Here is a 17,436-nt window from a genome sequence, read left to right on the forward strand (position 1 = left end):
GTGTAATACAGTACAGTCCTTATTTAATGGCCTGTTATATGGTACTTGTAGTTCAGTGCAGTCCTTATCTAATGGCCTGTTTTATGTTACGTGTAGTACAGTATAGTCCTTATCTAATTGCCTGTTATATGTTACGTGTAGTACAGTACAGTCCTTATCTAATGGCCTGTTATAGGTTACGTGTAGTACAGTACAGGCCTTATCTAATGGCCTGTTATATGTTACGTGTAGTACAGTACAGGCCTTATCTAATGGCCTGTTATATGTTACGTGTAGTACATTACAGTCCTTATCTAATGGCCTGTTATATGTTACGTGTATTACAGTACAGTCCTTATCTATTGGCCTATTATATGGTACTTGTAGTACAGTACAGTCCTTATCTAATGGCCTGTTATATGGTACGTGTAGTACAGTACAGTCCTTATCTAATCACCTGTTATATTGTTAGTGTTACTCAGTTTTCACTTAGTAGGTGTAGCAACATCAGTAAGGAAATTAGCTGGTTTTTATGTCATCTGAGCTTTAGCTCACTTAAGTGACCTATTGCTATCTGTCTTCGTCCGTCGTCTGTTAACGTTGTCCGTCGTCCATCGTCCGTCGTCTGTTAACATTTTACATTTTCAACTTAAGCTGAAATACTGGCAAAGGGATTTCATTAATATTTCATGGGAAGGTTACTGACATCTCCCTGACCAAGTGTTGTTATTTTTAGGGTCGATCAGAAATCCAATATGGCCACCACGGCCGCCGTTTTGAAACATTATTTCAAACCTAAAGTCAAGTTCTACTTGGCCGATTAAACTGAAACTTTGTAGGAATGATCGACTCATGGTCCTGACAAAGTATTGTTATTTTTCGAGTCGATCAGAAATCCAATATGGCCGATCGATACGGCCGCCATTTTGAAAAACTATTTCAAACTTTAAGTCAAGTTTTGCTGGGCCGATTTAACTGAAACTTTGTAGGAATGATCAGCTCATGGTCCTGACAAACTTAAGTTAACGTTATACTTAACTATTTTGTACTCAAATTGGTACATATTTCAACAACAAAAATAAATACTGTAGGACTCGGGTGACCGTTTAGGCCCATGGGCCTCTTGTTTTCATTCACATTCCTGTTAAGAGTAAAGATGAAGTATGATAAACAAATGAGTTAGTATCAGACAGTGGAGTCAGTATCAGACAATACTAAGAGGTAATAATAACCAGTTCACATTTCACATCAGATTTACTCCTCAAAGATTGGCGACATGATGACAACTCTCTCCACAATTATTGCCAATTTTCAAACCATTAGTGGGTGACACATGCACTATCACGGTATCATAGACCATCTTTGTCAGAGGTAGACACTGACATTTTTTATCGTACTTTCATATTATCATTTAATAACATGTACTTTTAGTGTATACATTTAATGTCATATTTTGGTAAGATACATGTGCACTTTCAGCAGATTATGAAAAATATCATATATTACCAGTATGTGTACTTAGTTCGTACCAAGGTTTGAGACCCCTATATAAATGTATCTGTAAGGTAATGTATTGCTATTAGATGGAAGGTTAATGCAGAAGGAATGTTAATTATTTACAGGAACATTGTACAAGTCATGTTAAACTTTCCTTTCATTAGAATAGAATATTACCTACAATATATAACCACCTGAAACCATTTCAGAACATTTATGTATATATCATTGTGAAATACAGAAATTGCAAAAAAACAGTATGGGGATGGCCCAATTAAATCTTATATAAAATGTATGGTGTACACATTTCAACATGAATCAGCAAGTCACGTCCAGTTAGCTGTTGATAGGACGTTAAACCCTGATAATTATAACCAACTGTCAGCAAGTTTTAGTTGTATCCAATCTTACGATGATGATGATGATGATGATGGTGGTGACAATACCCAGGATGTAACATTTTTTTGGCGATATTTAAATGTCAACGTGTATTTAAAGGAATTAATCAATTAAGCAAATTTGTTAGATGTCTCTTTTATTTTATTTTAAATATCCGTAACACACGAAGACTGAGTGCATTGATGATTCAACAATTCTGTATATGTGTTGGCGATGTCATACATATATATATGTATTCCTTCACCGGTTGACATTGTAGACTTCTTCTGCTAGGGATACTTGTTAATAATGAAGACATTCTTTGCCTTTATTCTCCGAAGTACAATGAACACATTCACACCATACATTGTACCTGAGGAAGTAATCAACTGTCACGCATTCAGGAAATTGCAACACTATTCATATATATATTATGCATATTCCAATTAGGAGTTTATTAGCATACCTCCCTAATGATATGTAAATAAATTGGGATATCCTGATGAAGTAACAAAACACCTGAACTCATTTGAAGACACATTTGAACTCTTCCAATTCAAAGGTTGGAATAGTTCATTATGAAAATTTCAGGGGTGAATGAGTTAATTTGTTCAGCTGTTGAAGATTTTTGATATCCTAAGTCCCATCTCCCAATTATCAATTGTACTACACATGGTAGTGATGACAAATGAATTAATATTGATATCCTACAGGTAAGCTATGCTACAGAGCCTTTTGCCACGCCTACTGGGGCTGTAAAAAGATTGATTGTAATGGGTGCATTGGGAAATTTAAAGGTAAGTGGCCTCCAGTATTAAAGAAGAAATGATTAGCTTGATCAATTGAAATTTAGATATTACAATGTCATATCATAAAAGTAAAGTTATTTGTATTAGATTATATTAACAGATATATATATATGCAGACTATAGTTCACATCAAAGCAATATTTTGGAATAACTCTGTTTGACCTTTTGACTTAGGTAACATTGTTTTCAAAATTCATTTCATCTGCACTTATAAAACTTCATTGATTCATGGAAAAGTCATAGATTTTGATAACAATTAATGCAATGTATTGCCAACAACTTACAAACTGCACACATTGCCCTAATTTAAGGGTCAGAGAACCTCATTCCTTTCTGTGACCACTGTTAAATATCGAAGTATCAGTCCAGATTTAGGACTAAATATTTTACCTGGTTTGTTGTTTATCATCCATATTCTTTTTCTTAAATTTAGATATCAACTTCGGGAAGAAGTGTCTACCAAATCTCATCCTTGATAACCACCATGAATCTGACATTTTTAAAGTAAGGATTTATTCCTTCTTAAATCTATCATGCATACATTACATGCATGCTTTTTATATTAAGCTTTGTATATTATTGTTGTATATCTTTTTCTTTGTCAGATATAAAGATTTTAAATGTTTCCTTTTAAAGAAATTATTTTACAGTTTCTGTCTGAGTGTATGGACATTACCATTGTATTTAACATATCTATGAAGCTACTAATGTCCCATTATAGTACTAGGGGTTTCTCCAGTCTATCATGTCCCATTTTAGTGCTAGGGTTTTCTCCAGTCCCTCATGTCCCATTATAGTACCAGGAGTTTCTCCAGTCCCTCATGTCCCATTATAGTACTAGGGGTTTCTCCAGTCTCTCATGTCCCATTATAGTACTAGGGGTTTCTCCAGTTCCTTATGTCCCATTATCGTGCTACGGGTTTCTCCAGTCCCTCATGTCCCATTATAGTGCTAAAGATTTCTCCAGTCCCTCATGTCCCATGTATTATAGTACTAGGAGTTTCTCCAGTCCCTCATGTCCCATTATAGTACCAGGAGTTTCTCCAGTCTCTCATGTCCCATTATAGTACTAGGGGTTTCTCCAGTCCCTCATGCCCCATTATAGTACTAGGGGTTTCTCCAGTCTCTCATGTCCCATTATAGTACTAGGGGTTTCTCCAGTTCCTCATGTCCCATTATAGTACTAGGGTTTTCTCCAGTCCCTCATGTCCCATTATAGTACCAGGAGTTTCTCCAGTCCCTAATGTCCCATTATAGTACTAGGGGTTTCTCCAGTCTCTCATGTCCCATTATAGTCGTAGGGGTTTCTCCAGTCCCTCATGTCCCATTATAGTGCTAAAGATTTCTCCAGTCCCTCATGTCCCATGTATTATAGAACTAGGAGTTTCTCCAGTCCCTAATGTACCATTCTAGTACTAGGGGTTTCTCCAGTTCCTCATGTCCCATTATAGTACTAGGGGTTTCTCCAGTTCCTCATGTCCCATTATCGTGCTACGGGTTTCTCCAGTCCCTCATGTCCCATTATAGTGCTACAGGTTTCTCCAGTCCCTCATGTCCCATGCATTATAATACTAGGAGTTTCTCCAGTCCGTCATGTCGCATTATAGTACATGTACTAGGGGTTTCTCCAGTCCCTCATGTCCCATTATACAATGTAGTACTAGGGGGTTTTCCAGTCCCTCATGTCCCATTATAGTACTACAAGTTTCTCCAGTCCCTCATGTTCCATTAGAGTACTACAGGTTTCTCCCGTCATCATGGTCTATTATAGTACTAGGGGTTTCTCCAGTCTCTCATGCCCCATTATACAATGTAGTACTAGGGGGTTCTCCAGTCCCTCATGTCCCATTATAGTACCAGGGGTTTCTCCAGTCTCTCATGCCCCATTATAGTGCTAGGGGTTTCTCCAGTTCCTCATGTCCCATTATAGTACTAGTGGTTTCTCCAGTTCCTCATGTCCCATTATAGTACTAGGGGTTTCTCCAGTCCCTCATGTCCCATTATAGTACTAGGGGTTTCTCCAGTCACTCATGTCCCATTATAGTGCTAGGGGTTTCTCCAGTTCCTCATGTCCCATTATAGTACCAGGAGTTTCTCTATTCCGTCATGTCCCATTATAATACTAGGGTTCTCCAGTTCCTCATGTCCCATTAAAGTACCAGGAGTTTCTCTATTCCATCATGTCCCATCATAATGCTAGGGTTCTCCAGTTCCTCATGTCCCATTATAGTACTAGGGTTCTCCAGTTCCTCATGTCCCATTATAGTACTAGGGGTTTCTCCAGTCCCTCATGTCCCATAATAGTACTAGGGGTTTCTCCAGTCCCTCATGTCCCATTATAGTACTATGAGTTTCTCCAGTCCCTCTTGTCCCATTATAGTACTAGGAGTTTCTCCTGTCCCTCGTTCTTTAAATCTGTTACTGTATTTTTTCTTGTAGAGAATAATGTTTTCTTTTTTAATAATTTCTATTTAGCTCACCTGCCCGAAGGGCAAGTGAGCTTATGTCGTTGTGCGGCGTCCGGCGTCCGTCCGTCCGTCAACTTTTCCTTTAAACAACTTTTTCTGAAGAACGGACAGGCCTAGAGTCATGATATTTAGCTGAAAGCTTTGTTGGTAGGAGCCCAACAAAGTTTGAGAATGAAAATGACCTTTTCTTACTTTCAAGGTCACAGGGGTCAAATGTGTCAAAAGCTTCCAATGTCTTCTTCTGAAGAACTGAAAGTTATAGAATCTTTATATTTGGTTGGTGGCTTCCTGGGATAGAGCCCAACAAAGTTTGAGGGAGAAAATTAGTTTGACCTACTTTCAAGGTCACAGGGCTCAAATATGTCAAAAACTACAAACGACTTCTTCTGAAGAACTAAAAGGTATAGAATCTTCATATTTGGCAGATTGGTTCCTGGGATGGAGCCCAACAAAGTTTAAAAATGAAAATTACCTTGAACTTCTTTCAAGGTCACAGAGGTCAAATGTGTCAGACACTTCAAAAGACTTCTTCTGATCAACTGAAAGGTATAGAATCTTTATATTTGGCTTGTAGCTTCCTAGGAAAGAGCCCAACAAAGTTTCAGAATGAAAATGACCTTGACCTACTTTTAAGGTCACAGGGGTCAAATGTGTCAAAAGCTTCAAATGTCTTCTTCTGAAGAACTGAAAGGTATATAATCTTTATATTTGGTTGGTGGCTTCCTGGGATAGAGCCCAACAAAGTTTGAGGAAGAAAATTAGTTTGACCTACTTTCAAGGTCACAGGGCTCAAATATGTCAAAAACTACAAACGACTTCTTCTGAAGAACTAAAAGGTATAGAATCTTCATATTTGGCAGATTGGTTCCTGGGATGGAGCCCAACAAAGTTTAAAAATGAAAATTACCTTGAACTTCTTTCAAGGTCACAGAGGTCAAATGTGTCAGACACTTCAAAAGACTTCTTCTGATCAACTGAAAGGTATAGAATCTTTATATTTGGCTTGTAGCTTCCTAGGAAAGAGCCCAACAAAGTTTCAGAATGAAAATGACCTTGACCTACTTTTAAGGTCACAGGGGTCAAATGTGTCAAAAGCTTCAAATGTCTTCTTCTGAAGAACTGAAAGGTATATAATCTTTATATTTGGTTGGTGGCTTCCTGGGATAGAGCCCAACAAAGTTTGAGGAAGAAAATTAGTTTGACCTACTTTCAAGGTCACAGGGCTCAAATATGTCAAAAACTACAAACGACTTCTTCTGAAGAACTAAAAGGTATAGAATCTTCATATTTGGCAGATAGGTTCCTGGGATGGAGCCCAACAAAGTTTGAGAATGAAAATTACCTTGTTTTACTTTCAAGGTCGCAGGGGTCAAATGTGTCAAAAGCTTCAAATGTCTTCTTCTGAAGAACTGAAAGGTATATAATCTTTATATTTGGTTGGTGGCTTCCTGGGATAGAGCCCAACAAAGTTTGAGGAAGAAAATTAGTTTGACCTACTTTCAAGGTCACAGGGCTCAAATATGTCAAAAACTACAAACGACTTCTTCTGAAGAACTAAAAGGTATAGAATCTTCATATTTGGCAGATAGGTTCCTGGGATGGAGCCCAACAAAGTTTGAGAATGAAAATTACCTTGTTTTACTTTCAAGGTCGCAGGGGTCAAATGTGTCAAAAGCTTCAAATGTCTTCTTCTGAAGAACTGAAAGGTATAGAATCTTTATATTTGGCTTGTAGCTTCCTAGGAAAGAGCCCAACAAAGTTTGAGAATGAAAATGACCTTGACCTACTTTTAAGGTCACATGAGGCAGATATGTCAAACACTTCAAATGACTTCTTCTGAAGAACTGGAAGTTATAGAACCTTAATATTAGGCTGGTTATTTCCTGGGAAAGAGCCCAACAAAGTTTGCGAATGAAAGTGACCTTGACCTACTTTCAAGGTCACATAGGTCAACAACATTTTAATGGATTTGTTCTTAAGAACTAAAAGGAATGGATTCATAAGATTTGGCTGGTAGCTTTTCGAATAGAGCTTACCAATTTGAGAAGGAAAATGACATTGACCTACTTACAAGGTCACAGGGAAAAAAATGTCAAGCAGCCTCTGAAGAATCAAAAAGCATAGACTCTTGTAATAATATTTTGCTGGTAGTTTCAACAGATGGAGCCAACAAAGTTTGTGAGGGAAATATTTTTAGTGCAATATAATATTTAATGAGAATATTTTGCTATGACTGCTTAAATATTCAGGTGAGCGATACAGGCCCTCTTGGGCCTCTTGTTTATTTCTGCTACATATGCTCCCAGTGGTTCAGGTCCTCTTATGGTGCTTAGTTCTTCTTTTTAAGTTTCAGTGACTATTTCAGTTACAAGGATCAAAACATGTAGTGTAATATAAATATGATTTATCAACCTTTACAAAACATCACCCATGTATTTATACTGTAAACATTTAGTGCTTATTTCTCACTTTGGAATTGTCTTCATTTATGATAGTTTTAATTGTAGTATGATTATGTTAGTATCTAATAGATATGTGTTATGTTTCACTGCATATATTTCATTACACACTAATTTGTCAATGTGTTAATTACTTAATATGTTAAAATTTGAAAATACGCTGAAATTTGAGTATGTTAAATGAAGTATGTTTACTGTATTTAAACATAATCATTATTATATGTATAAGATTGTGTATGCATGACGTATAAACATAAAATGTTTTGTTTATATTTTCAGAATTATTTGGAAAAGAGTAACCTAAGTGTGAAGTATGTACTGGACCAGTGTCTTGCTAAAGTTGATACCGGAGAATTTACCTTCAGAGGTAAGGGTCACATCTTCATTTCATAAAGGATTGAACCAGGTTTTTAGGTCACCTGAGCTTTGCTCAAGTGACCTATTCCAATCACTTTCCGTCCGTCGTCGTCCGTCGTGCGTCGTGCGTAAACTTTTTACATTATCAACTTCTTCTCAAGAACCAGTGGATGGAATTTTTCAAACTTGGTCAGAATCATCCTTGGTAGATGAGGCTACCAAATTGTAAAATTGGGATTCCTACCCCAACCCTAGGGGCCAGGGCTGGGCCCAAAACGAAAAATTAAACAATATTTCAAAAATCTTCTTCTTCAGACTCAGAGGTATTACAGTCATTTTCTCTGCATGGATGGAAAGATCATCAGGGGCTTTATTTAAATTGTAAATTTCAGGACCCCCGAGCTATCCGTTCTCCCTTGGGGAGGGGGTAAAGTTTACTATAGTTTATATAGGGAAACAACAATTTTGGTTATATTTTGACAATTTTCTGTTGGAAATTATTTTTACTTGGTCAGAATCATCTTTGGAGGAGGAAGATGGTTTTAAATTGTAAAATTGGGATTCCTACCCCAACCCTAGGGGCCAGGGCGGGGCCCAAAAGGGAAAATTAACCAATATTTTAAAAAATCTTCTTCTCCAGACTCAGAGGTATTACAGTCATTTTCTCTGCATGGATGGAAAGATCATCAGGGGCTTTCTTTAAATTGTAAATTTCAGGACCCCCGAGCTATCCGTTCTCCCTTGGGGAGGGGGTAAAGTTTACTATAGTTTATATAGGGAAACAACAATTTTGGTTATATTTTGACAATTTTCTGTTGGAAATTATTTTTACTTGGTCAGAATCATCTTTGGAGGAGGAAGATGGTTTTAAATTGTAAAATTGGGATTCCTACCCCAACCCTAGGGGCCAGGGCGGGGCCCAAAAGGGAAAATTAACCAATATTTTAAAAAATCTTCTTCTCCAGACTCAGAGGTATTACAGTCATTTTCTCTGCATGGATGGAAAGATCATCAGGGGCTTTCTTTAAATTGTAAATTTCAGGACCCCCGAGCTATCCGTTCTCCCTTGGGGAGGGGGTAAAGTTTACTATAGTTTATATAGGGAAACAACAATTTTGGTTATATTTTGACAATTTTCTGTTGGAAATTATTTTTACTTGGTCAGAATCATCTTTGGAGGAGGAAGATGGTTTTAAATTGTAAAATTGGGATTCCTACCCCAACCCTAGGGGCCAGGGCGGGGCCCAAAAGGGAAAATTAACCAATATTTTAAAAAATCTTCTTCTCCAGACTCAGAGGTATTACAGTCATTTTCTCTGCATGGATGGAAAGATCATCAGGGGCTTTCTTTAAATTGTAAATTTCAGGACCCCCGAGCTATCCGTTCTCCCTTGGGGAGGGGGTAAAGTTTACTATAGTTTATATAGGGAAACAACACTTTTGGGTATATTTTGACAATTTTCTGTTGGAAATTATTTTTACTTGGTGAGAATTATCCTTGGAGGAGGAAGATGGTTTTAAATTGTAAAATTGGGATTCCTACCCCAACCCTAGGGGCCAGGGCGGGGCCCAAAACGGAAAATTAGCCAATATTTCAAAAATCTTCTTCTCCAGACTCAGAGGTATTAAAGTCATTTTCTCTGCATTGATGGAAAGATCATCAGGGGGTTTATTTAATTGTAAATTTCAGGACCCCCAAGCTATCCGTTCTCCCTTGGGGAGGGGGTAAAGTTTACTATAGTTTATTTAGGGAAACAACACTTTTGGGTATATTTTATCCATTTTCAGCAGAAAATTACTCAAACTTAGTCAGAATCATCTTTGGTGAATGAGGGTATTACATTATAGAATTGGGATTCCTGCCCCATACCCAGTCGCTAGGGTTTGGCCTCAAAGGGAACATTTACCAATATTTTAAAATTATTATCCTTTGATGACATGACATTAGTATTGGATTTCACTTAGTTTACATGCTGATTTTCACATCACATCTAAACAAGCCTGCTAGCTGCTTCCCCCCCCCCCCCCCCCTCTCTCTGTATAAGTAGCTATAGGGGGAAAACTATTGGCTAGCTGATTCTTTCCCCATCTGTATTAGTAATCAGGGGGAAACTATTGGCTAGCTGATTTTTTCCCCCTCTGTAATAGTAATAAGTGGGGGAGGGGGGGACAATTGGCTAAGTGATTCTCCCCCCTCCCCTCTCTCTGTATTAATAACTAGGGTGGAACTATTGGCTAGCTGATTCTTTCCCCCCAGGGTCTGCCCCACCCTTGCAGTTTTAACCCCTGGGTCATAACTTTTAAATGGTTATGATCCCCAGCCCAAAACTATTTATACAATGCTGGACATAAAGAGACGAATGCAGTCATGATATTAGAATTGTCCCGAGGGTCTGCCCCACCCTTGCAGACTTAACCCCTGGGTCATAAATGTTATATGGTTATGATCCCCACCCCAAAACTATATATACAAATGCTGGGCATAAAGAGACGAATGCAGTCATGATATTAGAATTGACCCCAGCGTCTGCCCCACCCTTACAGACTTAACCCCTGGGTCATAACTTTTAAATGGTTATGATCCCCACCCCAAAACTATATATACAATTGCTGGGCATAAAGAGACGAATGCAGTCATGGTATTAGAATTGACCCCAGGGTGTTTCCCACCCTTGCAGACTCAACCCCTGGGTCATAACTTTTAAATGGTTTTGATCCCCACCCCAAAACTATATATACAAATGCTGGGCATAAAAAGACGAATGCAGTCATCATATTAGAATTGACCCCAGGGGTCTGGCCACAACCCTAGGGACCTAGTTTCTGATTCACAGCTTGGAAACAGTTGAGATCCCCACCCCATAACCATACATAAAGTTGCTAGGCATGAAAAATCTAATACAGATTGCTACAAGGGTTGGCCTTGGGGTCTTGCCTATTCCCTTCGATCTCATTAGGAGAATATTTTGCCATAATTGCTTTGATTTCCAGGTGAGCAATACAGGCCCTCTGGGCCTCTTGTTTTCTGTATAATGGTACAAAATAAGTCAATGACATCATGCTTTATAATCAAATGGACACATGTCAAACTTGGGAACATGAAAATATATTTTACTCACAATATATTCAATTTGATATTTTCTTGATTCCAGACACGATAAAAATACCCTTTCATACCTGTATGTTAAAGACAGATTAGTTCCACCTTCAAGGTTTTAAATTTGGAGTAAAAGCTTCTGCAAAGTCTTTTTAATTTGTTATTATACCAATTACTTTTCTACCTCTCACATGCAAGTATGAAAGCCTTTAGATTGTTGTCCCCGATTAATGTATCAGATTTGTTAAAAATTGGGCCACCATCATGGACAAATATGCAGTGACATTCCCCCACTATTCTCTGATAATTTTACATATTAAAGTTTCTTTCTTTGTTTCAACAAAAATGTGTATTATGTAACTTTGCTGTAGATCTGCTCTTTTTTCAAATGTAATGACTAGCTGCTAACATCACTTAATTAATACAATGAATTGTTGATCAATGTTCACTAATGAACTGAAATTGTAAGATAATGGATTTTCTGTTACAGATCCTACAGCAGTACGGATTGTTGATCAATGTTCACTAATGAACTGAAATTGTAAGATAATGGATTTTCTGTTACAGATCCTACAGCAGTACCAATAAATGGTGACACCCCCCTCTGTTACCCATGTGCACTAAGGAAATTTAAAGACTTGGCTTACCTCTTCCGGTTCAGTATTCCAAAGGCCAATTTACCTGGTAAGTTCCTGTAACCATGGTAATAATGTAAATCTGTATATATTGTTGTTGTTTTCATGAAGTTGGTGAAACTCCCAAGAAGGGATGGATCCCAATGTAGGATTATTTAGTGTAATGCTCTACTTCATAAAACACCTGAATGCTACATCATATAACCACGTACATAATAAGTAGAGTATAATTAGACAAATACATCAATGTTAAGAGGATTGGCCCAGGTTCAAATTCCTACCTTGCACCAGGGGATTAAGTCACTTGATCATCTATTGGAAACAAATGACTGATACCTCCACCCTAAAATTTTATATATTTTGCATTAGCATCAAGAGATGAATACATTCATGCTACCAAGATTTATATGTCGGAGTCTGGCCTTGCTCCAGGTCATGGTATGGACATTTTAGAGATATTATGACAAAAATGTTTCCAAAATCCCAAACGATTGCCATGATTTTCTTCTGCAGAGACATTTTAAACATTTAAATACACCAATATTTCTGGTGAAACTATCTCATGGCTTTATCAATCTTTTTGTTACTTCACTCTAGAACTTCTTGTTGACAGAGTTGAATTTGTCTTCTCAAGAACATCGGAGCAGATTTTACCGAACTGAAGTTTGTCCACGTTTTGGGTATCCCTGTCATTTCATACCTAGATGATGGCATTCTCAAAATTGTTTAAAATCCATTGGCATCTGTTGGCAAAAAAAAGACATGAATTTTATAGTTATATAGTACTTTTTTTTATTGACTTAGAAATGTTCAATGCTTTGATTTATTACCATTAGAAATATTTGACAAATAATTAGTGATCCAACACTCCTAATGTTCCAATGTAGAACTTTGTGGTAGCGTCCTAGGGTGGATCCGTGAGTGGATTATAGAGGTCCTGATGTAGAACTTTGTGGTACAATGTAGCGTCCTATAGCTAGGGTGGATCCGTGAGTGGATTCTATAGAGGTCCTGATGTAGAACTTTGTGGTAGCTTCCTAGGGTAGATCCGTGAGTGGATTCTATAGAGCTCCTTACTAATAAAACATACTACATGTGTAAAAGTCCACTAAAAGAACAAAACACCACTAGGACGTGTTGTGTTATTTGCTGTCAACATGTTTCAGCCTGCTATGTAGCCATCGTCATGTTTTCATATTACATAGTTTCAGCTACCAGGATCAAGACATGTATTGATTTCATATTACATGATTATGAACTAAATTGTGAAGTATATAGTATCGTTTGGAAGTTTCATCATAATCACTGTTCTGCCCTACTACCTCTTGGAGTGGTCTGACAGTCACCCAAATTAGTTTCTAAGGTAGTTTTCTGTAAGTACATGTGTACTTAGTTTCACAGGAGAGCAATTTCCTTTTGATAGATAACACAGCTATTTGCTTCAATTAATATGTTATTAAATTGTTATATGAAGGTGTTAATAATTTGAAACTGAAGTTTAAAATTTTGTTACTTTCTGTAAAAAAATAGTAACCCCTTCTTACTACCCACAAATTCCCTCTTCTCTTCCTACATCTAGTGGATTCAATGAGTAAAGTGACGAGTTGAGTCACTATTCATCACTGGTTATCTGGGGTTTTGAACTGATCTGAGTAATAAATATCATCAGCGGGTGTGTCTATAATTTGTCAAAATATCACCATCAGTCTTTTCATCAGAGCTAATCAGCTCTTATTACAGTTATGTCCGCAATTATAGCCTTATAGTTTATAGGAACATTTTTTGTAAACCCTCATTACCAACTGATAACAGAACATTAAATACAGTTTTCCCATTATATATAATGATGTGATTTAGATTGTGTTTGTATAGTATAAATATTATGATATATAAAAAAATTGTTGTAAACTCTTGTGATTGACAGCTTGTGAAATTGGTTTGTTGATTATCATTAGCAGTGCTTGATTATCGATAATGAAGGTGTATAGCTTTACCAGGCTACTTACCAAAATTGATGTATGGGGGATATTAATAATAATACTGATGAACAGACATGTTTGGTGGCCTGTTCTAGTAAGTATTTAAAATATCTATAGAACGTGGGGATTGGTGGATTTTTGTGGCACCATGTTTCAGAACGTTTTTAAGTATTACTTTGTAGGTAATATTAGGAGGATTTCATTCAGGTCGCTCAGGCACTGGTTTATTAGGTGTAATTAAAATTTAAATGTTTCAAGAAATAAATACATAACAAATTAAAAATGTTGTGACTTTAGATAAAAGTAAAATGATATATAAAGATTTTATTGATGAAAATACCATGACTGTTAACTTTGGATAAATTAAAATGTTGAACAAAGATTGTATTCATGAAAAACATTCTGGCTGTTTATTCCAGTAAAAGAAATAAGAAATTAATGCAATTATCAAGAAATGACCTAAAACCTCCTGAATGTTTGCTTCAGATAAAGTGATACATAGTCAAAGATTTGACCTATGAGAACTTGAATGTTTACTTCCATAAAAATAACAGGTGTACAAAGATTCACCGTTTACTGCACGAACGATAATGTAGTGCACAAATATTTGATCAATGTAATCATTCTGACTAACATAGACGCGTTATATAGCAGAAAAGTTTGATACATAAAACCTTCTGACTGTTTACTTAATGGGTGAAATAATTTGTTCAACACAAATTTGATCACATCATGTACAGGACAATTTAACATCGAAGCTAAAAGAATAAACGGCAGAGAATTTAGAGTTTAACATAGGTAGATAAACCTAGATCAATGACAACTAATCAAATATCACATCGTTGGAAAATCTATCATCTTACCTGCTTTTAAGTAACTTTACGATCAGCATCACCTGCTATCAGCCACTGAATTAACAGACTAGTGCACAGATATGTATTATGTAAAACAAATTTCCCAGAGAATTCTTCCTTTCTTCATTATGCCATTATCATTAATTTTACAATATCGTTAGTAATATCATAAAGAAAAAGTTTATAAGATACGAAAAAGTCTGGTCAGCTGTTGAATTTGATTTACTGAATGTAACATTGTTTGGTTGTTTATGTGTCATAGTTTATATAATTATAAGAGGATAGCTTTTTTCTCACATAGCTTCTCACCTGAACAGATCCTTAACAATTGACTATAAGTTTAGAATGTTATAACATTAGTGTTTTAGTTTTGCATGTAATACAAGCTTTCTGTCGTGCATTTTGCCATCATCATTTTATATGAAGAAAGATTGAAATTATAATTATTAGTTTTGATATATTTCTCATGTAAGTTTTTAAGCAAAGTTATAGTACATAATGTAGAACATAATTGTGCAATATTTCTAGGTGAAGTGACAGCTAGACCAGATTGTCATTGGGGGAAAAACTGTCGAACACAGCGCCACAACATCAACCACGCACAGTAAGTTTTAGAATCACTGTCTTCGGAACATTAACAACTACGCTTACTATATCAGCAATGTAATGGTAGATTAAACTGTCAATACCCCACTTTTAGCCTTAGTGTTGAGCATTCGCCCGAGTTAGGAAGGCAATGAGTTCTGTCCCCAGGCCGGGACATACCACAGTCCTTAAATAAAATGGTAGTTGTTATTCCCTGCTTAACGTTCAGCATTAAGGGTAATGGCAACAACTGGTTCGCCCGTTGTTAGTGTAATGTGACCGGGCGGAATGCTGTGCTGGGTGCCTTTGGCATAGTATTTCAGTAAGCTAGCACAACGCAACACATATGGAGGCACGTCCTTAAATGACCTTAGCTGTTAATAGGACATTAAACGTTTTATCTGGATTTTTTATGGTAGATTATTCTCTCAGCAATTCAATATAATCAACTTCATAACTTTACAAAATAAATGAATAAATTGTGAAAAAAATGACCAACATTTTGGCTGTTTATATTATTTCAACTTATCAGAACATTTCCTCTTTCTGTCCGTTGGTCTAAAATATAAACTGCACTGCTTGCATTTGCTTTTATTTGCAGGAGGTTTAATCACGTCTGTGACCAAACGAGACTGACATAATGTTTAGGATGAAGTTACAATGTGTTGAACCATGGTGACTAGAACATTTTTAGAAAGCTCCAACGTTTGGATTTGGTGTTTGATATGAAAGTACATGTACACGAGAGAAAGGGGTGGAGTTATGTCTAAGGTTTAACAAGTTATTAATGAGTGAGGTCAGAGGCATGTCTTCATTACGATTGGGTTCATGTAGTTATTGAATGAGTGTCAGATGCTGTTTTAAGTATCTTAATTATTGAGATGGATGCTGAGGTTTGTCTTAATATGGTTGCTTTTACCTGTAATTTGTGAGAGACAAGCAAAGGTCTGTCTATGGATGATTGGTTTACCATGTCAGTATGAACCAGAGAGCAGAGGAGAGAGGCTGATACCTGCTTAAGCATGAACTGGGTTTGCATATTATCAATGAGAAACTGAGATTTGTCAAGATCTGATGATTTAACATGTATTGGACTGGTTTGAAGGTGTGAACATGATAAAAATGAACTGTCATGTAGACTATGTCCTTACATTTAGCATTTAAACGCAGACTTGAGGTAGAATTTGTTGTTGATGATATGAAAAAAATACTTTATATTTGGTTAAAATATGATTGTGATGTCAAAAGAAATAAAACTGTAAAAAACAAATAGGAAGTAATGTGTCACTTTTAATAGTGTTATATTATGTGTGAATGTTGTCATCTTTCATTGAATCAGTTTTTAATTTGAATTCATATTTTAATATCATCTTACATTGTACCTGACTAAAATTGACAATATAAAATATCAAAGCAGCGTCAAGTCGTTCAAAGTCTGTAATGCGCATGCGTTGTTTGTACCATCAACAAGAAGTGTGTTGGTAAACCAAACATTTTGTCGGTTGTGTATTGTTGTATATAACTAATATAATTGTTATCAAGTTGACTCCTTTGGACATTATTATGTTGATCAGAGAAGTTGGATTCCGTCTTTGCGTATTGCAGAGTTATCTTCTCTTGGGAACAGGTATTGATTGTTACGTCATCTGTTTGTGTGAGAAAATTACGTCGTTTTCTCAAAAATTGATGACGTTACTCTCACAAACCAATGACGTAACAATCAATACCTGCTCACAAGAGAAGGTAACTCTGCAATACGCAAAAACGGAATACGTACCTAGTTGGTTCCTTATGGTATCTTTTATTTAGTTTTGAATCAACTTATTTCTCATTTCTTATAAACTTTGAATTACATTTTTGTCTTTGTCTGAGGACGCTAATGTCAATGACAACAACGATGGATTCAGGACTATCGGTTTTATGTTTGTCCAGTTGTACCTTCTAAATTGTTCAGTTTTATGTTTGTCCAGTTGTACCTTCTAAATTGTTCAGTTTTATGTTTGTCCAGTTGTACCTTCTAAATTGTTCAGTTTTATGTTTGTCCAGTTGTACCTTCTAAATTGTTCAGTTTTATGTTTGTCCAGTTGTACCTTCTAAATTGTTCAGTTTTATGTTTGTCCAGTTGTACCTTCTAAATTGTTCAGTTGGTCGACTTACGGATATTCATAGAAGAGAGTATCATGGTTTGGCCGTGTGCCATTTGTCACTACTGTGTCATGAACTAGCTTCACTATAACGGTTCACACTTCAACTAATTATTAGCCGGGCAATCTTATGACGATTGAAAACTGTTTTTATATCTTTATGAATTTTAATGCAATTTATATACGAATGGAATC

General features: G+C 36.4%; 1 protein-coding gene across 1 annotated transcript; it reads left to right on the plus strand.

The window, feature by feature from the left end:
• Positions 1-2,567: 2,567 nt before the first annotated feature.
• On the plus strand, positions 2,568-16,748 carry LOC110451445 (E3 ubiquitin-protein ligase CHFR-like; the record flags this gene model as incomplete). Its single annotated transcript, XM_021499463.1, has 6 exons — positions 2,568-2,651; positions 3,097-3,167; positions 7,870-7,957; positions 11,612-11,728; positions 15,041-15,116; positions 15,699-16,748. Coding segments are annotated over 6 exons (476 nt in total), but the record flags the coding sequence as incomplete, so codon positions are not given.
• Between the last annotated feature and the right edge of the window lie 688 nt (positions 16,749-17,436).

Source organism: Mizuhopecten yessoensis, unplaced genomic scaffold (genome assembly GCF_002113885.1).
Source record: "Mizuhopecten yessoensis strain PY_sf001 unplaced genomic scaffold, ASM211388v2 scaffold6021, whole genome shotgun sequence".
Taxonomy (NCBI): domain Eukaryota; kingdom Metazoa; phylum Mollusca; class Bivalvia; order Pectinida; family Pectinidae; genus Mizuhopecten; species Mizuhopecten yessoensis.